We start from the raw sequence: 11,829 nt of genomic DNA, 5'->3' as shown, positions 1-11,829 counted from the left end.
AAAGAGGTAGACAAAAAATTAAAATACTGACATGAAAGCTTCTTTTATATTGATTTATCAAATTATGACAATAACTGAAATTCTTTTAGTCTTTAATATTTTGAATATTTCATCTAGGCTTTAATCTGTACATAAGCTAAAAATGTTTAGTAAAAAAGTTAGTCGAGTCTCAAAAGGACCGATTTAATGATTTATAGGAAAGGAGTTTGCTTAGATGCTGCTGGCTACAAAAAGACTAACGCGCTAAACGGACGTTGAATGTCACTGAATTTCTTCGACCTTCCCGTTTAAAAAAATTTTTAAATTGAGTATAGAGGAATCCAGTGAGGAAATAAGCGACGAAAATGCGGAAAACCACTCGCTGGTCGAACGCTCCGATTCCAGCCCTTATTTCACCCAGTGAGTCATCAATTATTAAAGCAATAAAGAGTTGATAATCCTTAAACTTCTTCGTATAGGGTCGTCACAGATCTATAGTCCAAAGTAGGTCGCTGAAATCAATCCTTGAATGGAAGTCGCAGTGGATGTCGTCCCCAGTTGGGTTCCATAGATCATAAAAGATGTCATTGGTAGAATACCAGTAATGGCTTCCATAGACTCGTATACGAGACACAAGTTCGGGTTGGAGATGTACGAATATCCTTGGGCATTAGACTCACTTGGAATTAAAAAGCAACTGCTTGAACTCAATAAAACGAATTCGAAACATACCTAAGATAAGACGTGCGGAGAAGGTAAAAAGCCTAAAGACGAAAAATGGTATCCGATAACAGAAGCAGTAGAATTGCTGTTATACAAGAGATGGTGACCGTTAGTTCCATTAAAAACCTGACCCCACCAATTTCTTCCAAAAATAATCAAACAAATAATTTCCCGTGCATCCCACCAAGAATCCTGTCTAAAGAATTTTTAGCTAATTGTGCATCAATAAGCGGCTTTCAAACATTTTTACCCGAGGTGATGCAAACGGCAAGTAGAACGTCCAGCTCGTTATAAAAAATTTCACAAAATTAACTTTTTAAACTAAACTATACCAATGCAGAAATTACATTGATGAAATGTTTCCGGTTGTTCTCCTGTTGCCACTGGATTTTTAACTCATATTTCGCCCTCGTTCGCACATAATCTCCTCCTCATCCATGATAAATAAAGCCACTGGAATCAGGTAAACGGTTAAACGATGCAGCTAAGACAAGTAAATGCAATTTTCGTTACCGCTTAAGAAAACAAAAATTGTGTCAATGGTCAACCATTGAGCTAAGCTAGCACTACCATAGCTACCGATGTGTCACTTAATTCATATTTAACAAGAAACAGAACTAAACGTTTTTGTTAACAATTTACTGAAATTTATTTAATCTTTAAATTTTGGAATATTGCGTAGGTTGTACTATAAATAATCTAAATAAGCAAGTAGAAGAGTCCTTATGCGACCGACTTAATGATGGATTATTATGAAAAAGCTTAGCTTAGAAGCTGTTGGCTATAAAATACTATAACGGGCGTTGAATGTCACTGAATTTCTTCACTCTTCAGTCTTGTCAAAGGTAGTGTTAATTTTTTCGTTGGCCCTTGGACGCAGATAACAGATATTAAAGAGAAAATAGAGGAATCCAGTGAGGAAAGCGACGGCGCCCGAAATGCGTAAAACCACTCGCAGGCCGTACGCTCCGATCAAAGCTCCGCCTAGAGAATTTCCGATACCACCCCCTAAATCCATTATCACCAATAATTAAATCAAAAACATATTGGTGATCCAAAAATTGCCTTCGTTCAGGAATGTGAGTCACTTACCTAGTCCGAAGTAGACCGTTGAAATTAATCCCTGAATGGAGGTCACAGTGGACGTCGTCCCCAGTTGGGTTGCATAGACCATTTGAGATATCAGGGTCAGAGTGCCGCTTATCGCTTCAATAGACTCGTACACGAGACACATTTTTGGGTCGGTGATGTAAGAATAGCCTTGGGTACAAAGGGGTCTACTCATTTGAATTTTAAATAACAAACCAAAGACTTGAATAGCTAATTCAACATACCTATCAGACGTACGACGTAGATGAAAAGGGTAACGACAATCAGATTGGGAATACTGAATAGACGAAAAATCGTCTCTGATAGCAAAAGTATCGGAATCGCTGCTAGACAAGAGATAGTAACAGATAGGCCTATTAATGACTTGGTAGCTCCAATTTCTTCCAAAAATAGGAACAAGTAATTTCCCGAACAACTCAACAACATTCCTGAATAAATGTTTAGCTTAATTGAAATTCTTATTTAAACTCTTGATTGCTTTTTATTAGTACCTGAGATGAAGCTAACGGCTAGTAGAACGTCCAACTCGACGATTTTCAACAACGATATCACATTTTTTACCAGTTTCTCCGCCGGAGGTTTAAAATTGAGATCAATCGTTAACATTCCAACAGCCGCAATGCCAAATAATCCAGCAAAAAGAAAGAAAGCCGGCCTGTTGAGGGTAATCAGTTAAAAGCAGGTTTTGGGGTTGAAATAGTAGAATAAGTTACCGAAAATTTGTATCCTTTTCATTTGTACTAAAATGGTCCATCATGGCTCCAGAAATCGGTGAAAAAATTGCAATCCCGATGAATCCAAACATTTTCTGGAAACCAAAATCACCACGGACTTCATTGACCAATACCAAAGAGGCTCCATCAAACAAAGTGGCAGACCCACTGATGAACATTTCAAACACCGATCGAAGTAACAAGTACGTCCAGAATGTGAACTGAGGATTGATGACATCTTCTCGCACTTTATTGGAACAGATGTCGGCGCGGTTGATCTGGACGATGCACAGCGATCGACAGAATTGCTGGTAGATGGATCGGCGGTTTTCCGTTTGATTGTCTTGAAAATACGCAGCCTGCTGAAGGAGTTTTTGTTTTTGGCCGTAAGAGCTACACTGAAAATGGCTAGCCCTCTGCTCAAACCCGGATTCGTCTTCCCAAACCATCCACTCGACGGGGATCATTCCTGCAGTTTGGTTGCTGTGATCGTTAAATAAATTCAATCCCAGAGTTACGTTGTTTTCTTTCCCTGATCCAGTACCACTTTTGCGATCTAGCTGACAGATACCTTCGCCAGTCAGATTTTGCTGTGAGCATGACATGTCTAATTCCCAGTCGTTGGGGAAAAATACCGCATCACGAAATTCTTTCCCGGTGGGGTCATTTAAAAAGATATCGTTTACAAAAGAAGAGGTAGTTTCTTGGCTTGTTTCAGTGCCACTCCATTCGTCCCATTTTTCTCTGTGAAAACACACACTTCCGCACTCTTCTAGTGTCACTGACACATTTAAAAAAACGCCGTTTTCTAAATTTGGGCCCAGTTTCAAGTTGCACGGATGTAAATCGAGATCTGTTAACGTAAGTGTCGAGTTTTCGTCGACGCAACCCAATGACATCGAAATGTTGGTTGGGTAATCCACTGAAATCCTTCCGACTGGAACAAACAAGAACATGAGCGAAGTGATGCTAGCAAAGCCGAACAATGCGCTCAAAAGTACCTGGCCAAAAAAATAAACATTGTTATTAATAGCAATAGTTTAGTCAAATTCTTTGTAGAATATTACCTTGAAATTTCCTATTTTATCAGCGATCATGCCTGTGCAGATAGGGGTCAATACACCGAAGACTGCAGACACGGTGTAAATGGCACCGGTTTCTTCAACGCTGATCCCTAAAGATTTCATATGAATTGCAGCGTAGGGCAATAGAACTCCATAACCTGTCATTTGATTACAAAAAAAAATTGGGAAAATATTCGATTAAGCAAATTTTGTAACGCTGTAGGCTAAAACACAAAGTTTTAAAGTAAATAATATTTGTTACGGTCACATGGGCGCATTCACCCTCCAACTACTCACCGGAAAAAACAAGTAGACTTAGGATTTTGATAGGGATTAACTTGGGTTGTTTCAAATCATAAATCAGCAATGCCAATCCCTTCTTCTTCTCAATATCTTTGCCATTTTCCGTGTCCAGCTTTTGGTTGTTGTTATTGGTCTCAGAACAATCTTCATCCATATTACTGCTAAGCAATCTATAGGGGTATGATAAAACGAAAAATTATCAAATAAAATGAAAAACAACTGATAATACCTTGCAAATATCTGTTCTGGTCTGAGTTCGGCGGAACGCATAAAAATACTGTCTCCATAAAGCCGTAAATGGGAGCATCATGCGTGAAACGTTTGCTGCCGGGCATAAAATCCTATAAAAAGAAGAAATGCTGAGTCAGTTTTGAGTTGAACGGACGCTGTGACGCAAACTGTTATAAGAATCTATATCTAATAAGCCCCAGGTTACAAGGTGAACAAAAATGGAAAATCCGCAAGGCAGGCAGAAGAATGATGTGCAAAAATTTGTACATGTCACGTACACGTAAAAGGAAAAAGAAAATCATTGCGTTAACAATTTAAAGATTCTTTTTACATATTGTGAATACGAATATGTTGTCACAAAGTGGAAAAACCCACACTACACTAAGCCTTAAGCACAGTAATGTCGTGATCTACGACTAGAAGAATAATTGTGCTGTCTATACTGAACCAAATAACCAATCATGTAATGTAACTCACAAAAGTAACAACTTACATTGGCTGGAGACTATGTAACGCCATAGCGACAAAATGACAAAGTGATCTCGCTCTTTTGCATCCGCCTTCTAGTGAACGGTTCAAAATATTTCCTGATATTTCGTTTCTCGGCCGGCTTGTGGGAGGAGTTAGAAGCTATCGAGTAAAACTCCAATGGTTAGCTAAAAGTAAACAAAAGACGAACTGCTTTATGCTGTGAACAGAGGGGGGGGGGGGCACACGCCCAGCACATGCCATTTTTTCTTTTTACTTCTTTTTTTATTAAGGTCATCAATTATCATCTCATCAAAGGGTGGAAAATAGAAATTATGAGATAAAAGAATATTACATACACAGGAAATATAATAACTTTAACTATTACTGTTATTAGATTCCTTTATTGATTTTGTTGCTAAATTTTCTATCATCTGAAATATACAGTTGACGCAAACACAAAGAAAAGAAGATTGGCTTCAAATCAATTGGAAATCAATTGATTGGAAGGTACAAGAAAGTCAAGTAATTTCTATAAGTTCTACTTTGTTTTTCTAATTCTCTTAATGTTGTCAAGCGACTATTCCTACTTCCAAATCGATATTTATTAGCTCGTCAAACTAATACTCTGATCAGCTTAAGTGGTCCCCAAAAAACTACCACAGTAATAACTGGGAGGCGTTTGAGTTATTTGTGAAGACCCTTCTATCGTCACGAGATGTTTTACGTTTGTTCGACCGGAGCAGTTAAGCCACTAAAAGATCCCAAAATAGAAGATAACGTCAAAATTCTGAAAATGAGGAAAAACAGCTTCAACTGGAGTCTAGAGCCAATCACTAAGTGTATGCACGTTATGGGAGTTTCAATCCCTCCCTCATCAGAGGAAGTCAAAAGTTGTCGGCCGATGTGTCATTTCTATCACACCTTCTGTTTTCTATTGGTATCGTTCCTTCAGTTTATTCTTGTTATTCAAGTGTTTTGCGATGCTAAGAGTATTGCAAATTCTTATATACGAATGGAATCTCTACCACGACCTTCTCGTGGAATTTCATTATCGACTATTTAAATTTGGCGCTCTACACAGTCGGCAGTCATATTTCTTTTCTGTTACTTACACGACCGAAAACCTGGCTGGACCGATGAAACTACGCTCAGCGATTCTGAATGAAAATACAGTAGGAGCACCCCTTAATTATTTTCTTATGACTAGAGGGAGGTAGGAAAAACCAGGGTGGGCAGAAGGTTAGCCTCGTAGAATCTTTTTAAAAATTAAAAACTCAACATTTTTCATGGAATAAAAGACAGACTGGAAGTCCTTCAATCCTGAGCGGCCCTCTCATATTTCGTTACGTTGGTTTTACACAATTTAGTCTCCCGCCTAGTCGACAGCTGGTTACGTGCACTTTCACTTAGACCAAAAAAGTATCTATTCACAACAAGATAGCATTAGCATTCCCGACATTTTCCAAAATTCGCGAAGGTTTCAAAATGAACAAGATAAAATCGTACTTGCATAGGGTCATACAGTCTCAAATGATATAACATTAGAAGTTTCCTGTTTAAGGGATCTCTTTATTAAATTTAGTAACTTATGAAATTTCTTAACTTTTTCCGTTTTCCCGCTCGCATAAAAATTAAGAACATTGTAAGTGCCTTATTCTATTTCTGTTGAAGCTTCTTTGTCCTCCATCTGTACCCACCTGTTACCACCGTCGATCTCCTTACACTTTGTCAGCAAATACTTTCCGTGATACGTGCCGTGTGTTTCGCATTTGCTGTTGTGTACTCAATTTTAATTGTTGTTAGAAAATACTACTGCGTTGGTACTATTTCATAACTTTGTTGGTACGTTGAAAGCAAGGTTTTAATTTTTTTTCTCCTACAAAAGCTGTTAGCATACATTAAGAATTAAAGCTAAGTAGTTTACTGTCACTGTCACATTTGTTTCGATTGTCAACATGGAAGTGCAGTAAAGCTAATCGAACCAACGGAGAACAACAGCACAACCCAATAAGTAAAGTCCCTCAAGCTGTAATCCTGCATTTAGCTAGGGGCGCAAGGCAAGGATAAAGCGGATGTTAAAGGGAGGCCACCTTCGGGCGCGGCAAGCACGTCTGTTCGTTTCTATAAACATTATTGAGTTATGGAGACACGGACAATGCTGAAAGCATAAAGCAACTGTTTTCAGAAAATCTTGTGTAACAACGACAATAGTTTTATTTTGTTATCTTTAATTAGGATGTAATAATGGTGTTCAAAATATCTATACATATGGCCATTTATCGGAGGAAGGAAGGTTCTGCATCTGGTTATTTGGCTCAATCTATAAGATTTAATTATATATAAGCCAAAGAAAAATAAACAACTGGCGGATAGAGTAGCTCGGTAATGCGGACTACCGTTACGACATAACTCGATCCGTCAGTTGCTTATTAGCAATATTTGCTGAAATCTCAAATAGTGTTACAGGCTCACTTCATCAGGGCCAGAGCTCTATTGGCTCTATATATTATCTCTGTGATTTTTTTAAATCTAATTGTGAGTAAAGCAATTCACTTTGAACATTTTTCTTATGCCACTAGCTTGCTGTATAGCCTATAATGCCTGTATATTTAGCGTTCATACCTGCCAGAGAATTGCCAGTGTTATAAAGTCGCTCGCCTCGATTAGTCAGTAGTGATTCTTTCTTTGTAAATCTGAAGAAGAACTGATTCCTTATTATCTTATCTATCTGCTACAGCAAATCGACAACTGCAAGGTAGGCCTAATTATATCTAGTAGCTACCATTGAAATTTCAAAAGGATGTTTCCATTTTTTTGAAGATGGATTGGATGGCATCAACTGGAGGCGCCCCATCTATGGTTCTTATTCCGTTGGGGATACGTTACAACAGTCAATATTACATCAGTACCCATTGTTTGTGTGAGTATAGCTCTTTTGATCAAACAAATTTGGAGGCGGGTCTTATTATTGTGGTGAATTCGAAAAAAAGTAATCCAGTCCGTTCAGCGAATGTCAAGCGAGGGCGAGAAAACCGCGTAAATTTTTTAGCGATTTGAATTTAAGGGAGGGTTCGATTTTTTGTGGTTTTGAATTTTGATACCTCAAACTAAAAAACAGGTGTTATAGAGTAAAAAGTGTCGCCTGCTTTTGTTTTGTTTATCAAAAAAAAAAATGAGGCAAGTGTAAGATAAAACTTAAAAGAAGCAAAACGAAATGATGACATTCGAAATTCAGCTAAAGGCAAAACTAACATTCAATTTGAAATAATTAAATGTATTGCTATTTTATATGTTTACAGTTAATCTGTTGATCTGTAGTGAATCGTGTTTAAATGCGAAAAAAAAAATATTTAGGTTTCGATAATTCTTCATATTTTAGCTTATCTAGATGACCTCGTTGTGCAGTTAAAAGGTGATGACAAAAAAACTCATTTACGACGACGTGGCCTTAGCTACGTGGATTTTATTAATACGGTATTAATATCATAAACCAACCTCGAAATTGCAATAATGAATTCCTTATAAAGGCTATTGATTATTGTGTAGGATCTAAAGCCAATTTTGATTTGGAGTTCTGAAAATGATGAACCCAAGATCTTTCGGTCAGCAGTCAGGTAAGCTACTGCTGGCTAACTGTAAATGATGTCTTTATTTTAATTGGTTTGATCAAGTGGGGGTTCAAATTATAAATTATCGAGACTGATTCTAAGAGAGGGTGACTCTTTGTTTACAGTAATATACGTATGACAGTAATTTATGTGATTCTACGAGAGGTAGCCTATATATCCGTGAAAACATGTCATTTTCTGTTGACGTAATAATCGTAGGCCTAATAATTTGCATAGCAATATATCTAATTATGTTCTATTATGATTTTTATTTCTTGTTTTCTTAATATTTTAGGTTATTTGCTGAAATATCGACACCCATCGAGTGTCTTGTTTTCGAAGATACAATCAACCATGCAAACGGAAAATCACCAAACGTCATTTACGAATTGACTCAGTTATTGTATAAGTCCAAAGAAGCCTTTCTCGATTTGAGTTTTATTCAAGCTCTTTTGCATCATCTCGAGCTTCTTTTGGAAGAAGTATTTTCTAGTTGAAGACATCTTATTGTCATCTTATTGTAGGATATGATGCGGTTTATCGCGCATAACTATTTTTTTTAATTCCAGCAAATATTATCATCCGAAGAAACAATATTTATTACATTTGCATTGGTACTGTTTCGAAATGTATTACACGCTCCCGAGCGCCCACCTGGGGCACAACAAGATCAACTAGTATGCAACCTCTTTTCGCATAAATTTGACGGGTACCTATTAAAATTACTGGCTTGTCCACAAAGGGTGAGTAATAGTTTGAATACCCACTTCATATAAAAACGTATTTGCCTCGGAAGAAAAATCTACAATGCCGACACCCAGTGTCGTTTCCTGTCTCTGGAAGATACTTATACTTTCTCTTAAATTTGAGTATAATTAACGTAGGAAGAATGGGCAGCAGTGATCACGCAGATTATTTCCGTTATTTTTAAAGACCAACCGGTAGAGAACATACAGAACAGATTGCGAATGCGAATGGAGACCATAACCTCAGGATCGGAGAATTATGATGAAAGCAACAACTCCTCTGATAAGGTATAGCCGTATAGGGCACTGGGCGCTATAGGCGATATAGGGCGCAGAACTAATAACAGCAAAATCCATTGACGTACTACATGTGTCATCATTTGTAGGTTGGCGAAAATAGTACGCCAAACGACGTATCAAAATTTTTGGATCAATTTGTGGTTGATTTTATGTTAGACGGTAATAATAAGAAATTATCAATTAGAATTAACAAATTAAATATTTTCTATATTTTTAACCTACAGGTTACAACGTAGTTGTAGGCATTCTTCATCAGCAGTTACTTAGGGACACAAATCTTCCATTGGGCAAACCCCAATTTTTTTGGCTCATCGCCTATTTTTTAGGTTTTGCTTCAATCCTCAAGTCTGCCTTTGAAAGCATAAAGAACGTGCTGAATATTGATATTTTGTGTCACCTAACATGGGAGACTGTATGTGAAATAGGAAGATTGGACAAAAACACATTGCAACGTTCAATGGATGCGAATCCGCGTCGGATACATCGATGTGTTAGAGCCATCCGCGAATATTTACAAGCATTTCAGGTGTATGCTCGTCTCGACAATAACACACGAGTAAACATAAGTGGACCTGGGTCTTTTCACGAATATCAACGGTGGTCTTATCTTCCCGCAATGAGAGATCTCCGTCAACTGTTCGTGCTCCTGCTGCGTCAGTTCAATCCAAAGTTTCACTGTAGACGTCTTCTGTGTGACATCATCACAGGAAATCACCTTCTGATGACTACACTTAAGCAACAAGCCGATGAGTTCTCCGCTTGCGGTCCATGTTTTGATATGACTGAGCATCTGAGCCAATTTCGAACAAAAACAATTTTGGCTCGATATGGAAGCGCACTATCAGATTTTAGGACGAATGGGCCTATCGTCAACGACTCTATTTTTACAATTTTTCTTCATGTTAAAAATGATCTAGGCAGAACTGATCTTTTATTAGATCCTGTTATTTTGCGCCCATTCGTCAAAATTTGGGAGGAGGAATTCTGCGTAAGTTTTTCACCTTTTAGAACAAATTTTTAAAATTAAAGTTGAGCTAAAGTAAAACTTAAGCTAAAGCTTTTGATTGATTTTTAGATTTGCGACGGTTGGCACACTCTGATAGAATGTGTTTTGCAGACATTTTGGAATAACCATCAGAGTGGCAATTACAGTATGGAGCCTTTTCCCTGGAATACAACGACTGATGGATTGGCCGATGAAGAGAACTTGACTCTGACGAAAGCCAAACATACTCCTGACAATTTTAATCCTTCATTTAACGTACTTCATACTGATACGCAGGCTGTTGTTGATAAGCTGAAAAATTCAGGTTTTTTTTTTAAATATTTTTTAAAAATAAAAACTATTATTTAACATTTTTCCACAGGATTCCAGAAACAGCTTCTTTGGATTCAATCGTCTTTATTGGCTGCCTGCTCAGCACGTTTGGGTACTTATGTCGGCCAAGAATTTCGCAACCCTATTGCTAGTCTTAGTCTCAGAACTAATACGTCGTGTCCAATAATTCCGTGGACGGAAGAAGAATCTTCTGCCCTAAATTCGGATCTATTTCACTTCCTTATGTTTCAAATTGGTCTTATTCCACCCGCTTCTTGCGATTCCGTCTATCCTTGCATCCCTCGTGAGTGGTCGCCTGACACCGTCTATAAAGTCGCTCTCGTTTTCGGAAATGTTGATCAACAAAATATCGATTTCGACCTCACTTGCGTCTGCAAGTCTCAACTTAAAAATCGTGTTGCTAGTTCTCTCCTTTATATTTCAACAGATGGTTAGTTTATTACAGATAACTTTTTTATAACAAATATTAAAATTTTAAATTTCAGGTTCCCATCATCAACACATACTTCAAATAAGTGCGGAACAGTATCAAAAACAAGATGAAATACTTGCTTCTTTGCCAGATGTTCCCTGTAATGTCTGGGAGTGGATAGGGAAATCAGAACTTGGAGAAATCTGGACACCGGAAATTGAAGACGCTGCTATTAGTGATATGGCCAATGGTGTGAATGCGTTGGGATTTTTTAACGAGTTCTCTTCGAGGGAAGACGAAGAAGTCCTGGATGATCTGGAATGACATAAGAAGATTGCGGTTCCTGTTCAGTGATATGTATCTTGTTGAATTCAGTCCCAGCAATTTCCTAATAACTTTTCCCATCCGCATAAAAATTAAGAACATTGTCAGCGCGTTATTTCTATTTCTATTAAAGCTACCTTGGCCTCTATCGGAACCCACCTCTTGCCACTTTTGGTCTCCTTAATTTTTTTTTTTTAAATTCCCTCATTGGCTTCTAAGAGGGTCCTGATCCTGGATGATCTTATTGTGGTGGTTATCGGTGAACAAAAATGGAAAATCCGCAAGGCAGGCAGCAGAAGAATGATGTGCAAAAATTTGTACATGTCACATACACGTAAAAGGAAAAAGAAAATCATTGCGTTAACAATTTTTCTTTTTACATATTGTGAATACCAAAATGTTATCAAAAAGTGGAAAAACCCACACTACACTAAGCCCTAAGCACAATAATGTCGTGATCTACGACTAGAAGAATAATTGTGCTGTCTATATACTGAAGGTCTGAA

The 11,829-nt window shown here is 37.6% G+C and overlaps 2 protein-coding genes across 3 annotated transcripts; one reads left to right on the top strand and one right to left on the bottom strand.

Moving 5' to 3' along the window:
• Positions 1-27: 27 nt before the first annotated feature.
• LOC124344185 lies at positions 28-4,736 on the bottom strand. Of its 2 annotated transcripts, none has more exons than XM_046797674.1 (9): positions 4,617-4,736; positions 4,122-4,233; positions 3,887-4,062; positions 3,593-3,747; positions 2,526-3,526; positions 2,304-2,467; positions 2,037-2,240; positions 1,795-1,962; positions 28-1,710 (listed from the first exon to the last, which is right to left on the bottom strand). In XM_046797674.1, exons 2-9 carry the CDS (start codon positions 4,160-4,162, stop codon positions 1,526-1,528), a joined length of 2,094 nt encoding a protein of 697 aa, XP_046653630.1. In that variant the 5' UTR covers positions 4,163-4,233; positions 4,617-4,736; the 3' UTR covers positions 28-1,525. The 2 variants fall into 2 exon arrangements, with proteins under 2 accessions (XP_046653630.1, XP_046653639.1); XM_046797683.1 differs by having other exon boundaries at positions 3,887-4,050.
• Positions 4,737-5,732: 996 nt separating this feature from the next.
• Positions 5,733-11,552, top strand: LOC124344149 (protein timeless-like). Its single transcript, XM_046797616.1, has 14 exons — positions 5,733-5,842; positions 5,905-6,436; positions 7,332-7,349; positions 7,415-7,514; positions 7,974-8,068; positions 8,141-8,208; positions 8,498-8,684; positions 8,772-8,945; positions 9,087-9,236; positions 9,335-9,407; positions 9,473-10,236; positions 10,324-10,558; positions 10,616-11,017; positions 11,073-11,552. The coding sequence occupies exons 4-14, from the start codon at positions 7,415-7,417 to the stop codon at positions 11,321-11,323; spliced, it is 2,499 nt and encodes an 832-aa protein (XP_046653572.1). The 5' UTR covers positions 5,733-5,842; positions 5,905-6,436; positions 7,332-7,349; the 3' UTR covers positions 11,324-11,552.
• The last annotated feature ends 277 nt before the right edge of the window (positions 11,553-11,829 follow it).

This window comes from Daphnia pulicaria, chromosome 1 (genome assembly GCF_021234035.1).
Source record: "Daphnia pulicaria isolate SC F1-1A chromosome 1, SC_F0-13Bv2, whole genome shotgun sequence".
Classification (NCBI taxonomy): Eukaryota; Metazoa; Arthropoda; class Branchiopoda; order Diplostraca; family Daphniidae; genus Daphnia; species Daphnia pulicaria.
The sequence above is the reverse complement of the archived record's forward strand: the minus strand, read 5'-3'. Positions and strand labels throughout refer to the sequence as shown.

What these genes read in the sequence shown, in the direction of transcription:
- LOC124344149 (XM_046797616.1), top strand. Translation starts at nt 7,415, where the DNA reads ATGGATTGGATGGCATCAACTGGAGGCGCCCCATCTATGGTTCTTATT. An exon ending in ATCTTTCGGTCAGCAGTCAG is followed by an intron (nt 8,209 to 8,497) that starts GTAAGCTACTGC and finishes TTAATATTTTAG; the next exon opens with GTTATTTGCTGAAATATCGA. An exon ending in TCGAGCTTCTTTTGGAAGAA is followed by an intron (nt 8,685 to 8,771) that starts GTATTTTCTAGT and finishes TTTTAATTCCAG; the next exon opens with CAAATATTATCATCCGAAGA.
- LOC124344185 (XM_046797674.1), bottom strand. Translation starts at nt 4,162, where the DNA reads ATGCGTTCCGCCGAACTCAGACCAGAACAGATATTTGCAAG. An exon ending in ATAAAATAGGAAATTTCAAG is followed by an intron (nt 3,527 to 3,592) that starts GTAATATTCTAC and finishes TTTTTTGGCCAG; the next exon opens with GTACTTTTGAGCGCATTGTT. An exon ending in AGCCGTTAGCTTCATCTCAG is followed by an intron (nt 2,241 to 2,303) that starts GTACTAATAAAA and finishes ACATTTATTCAG; the next exon opens with GAATGTTGTTGAGTTGTTCG.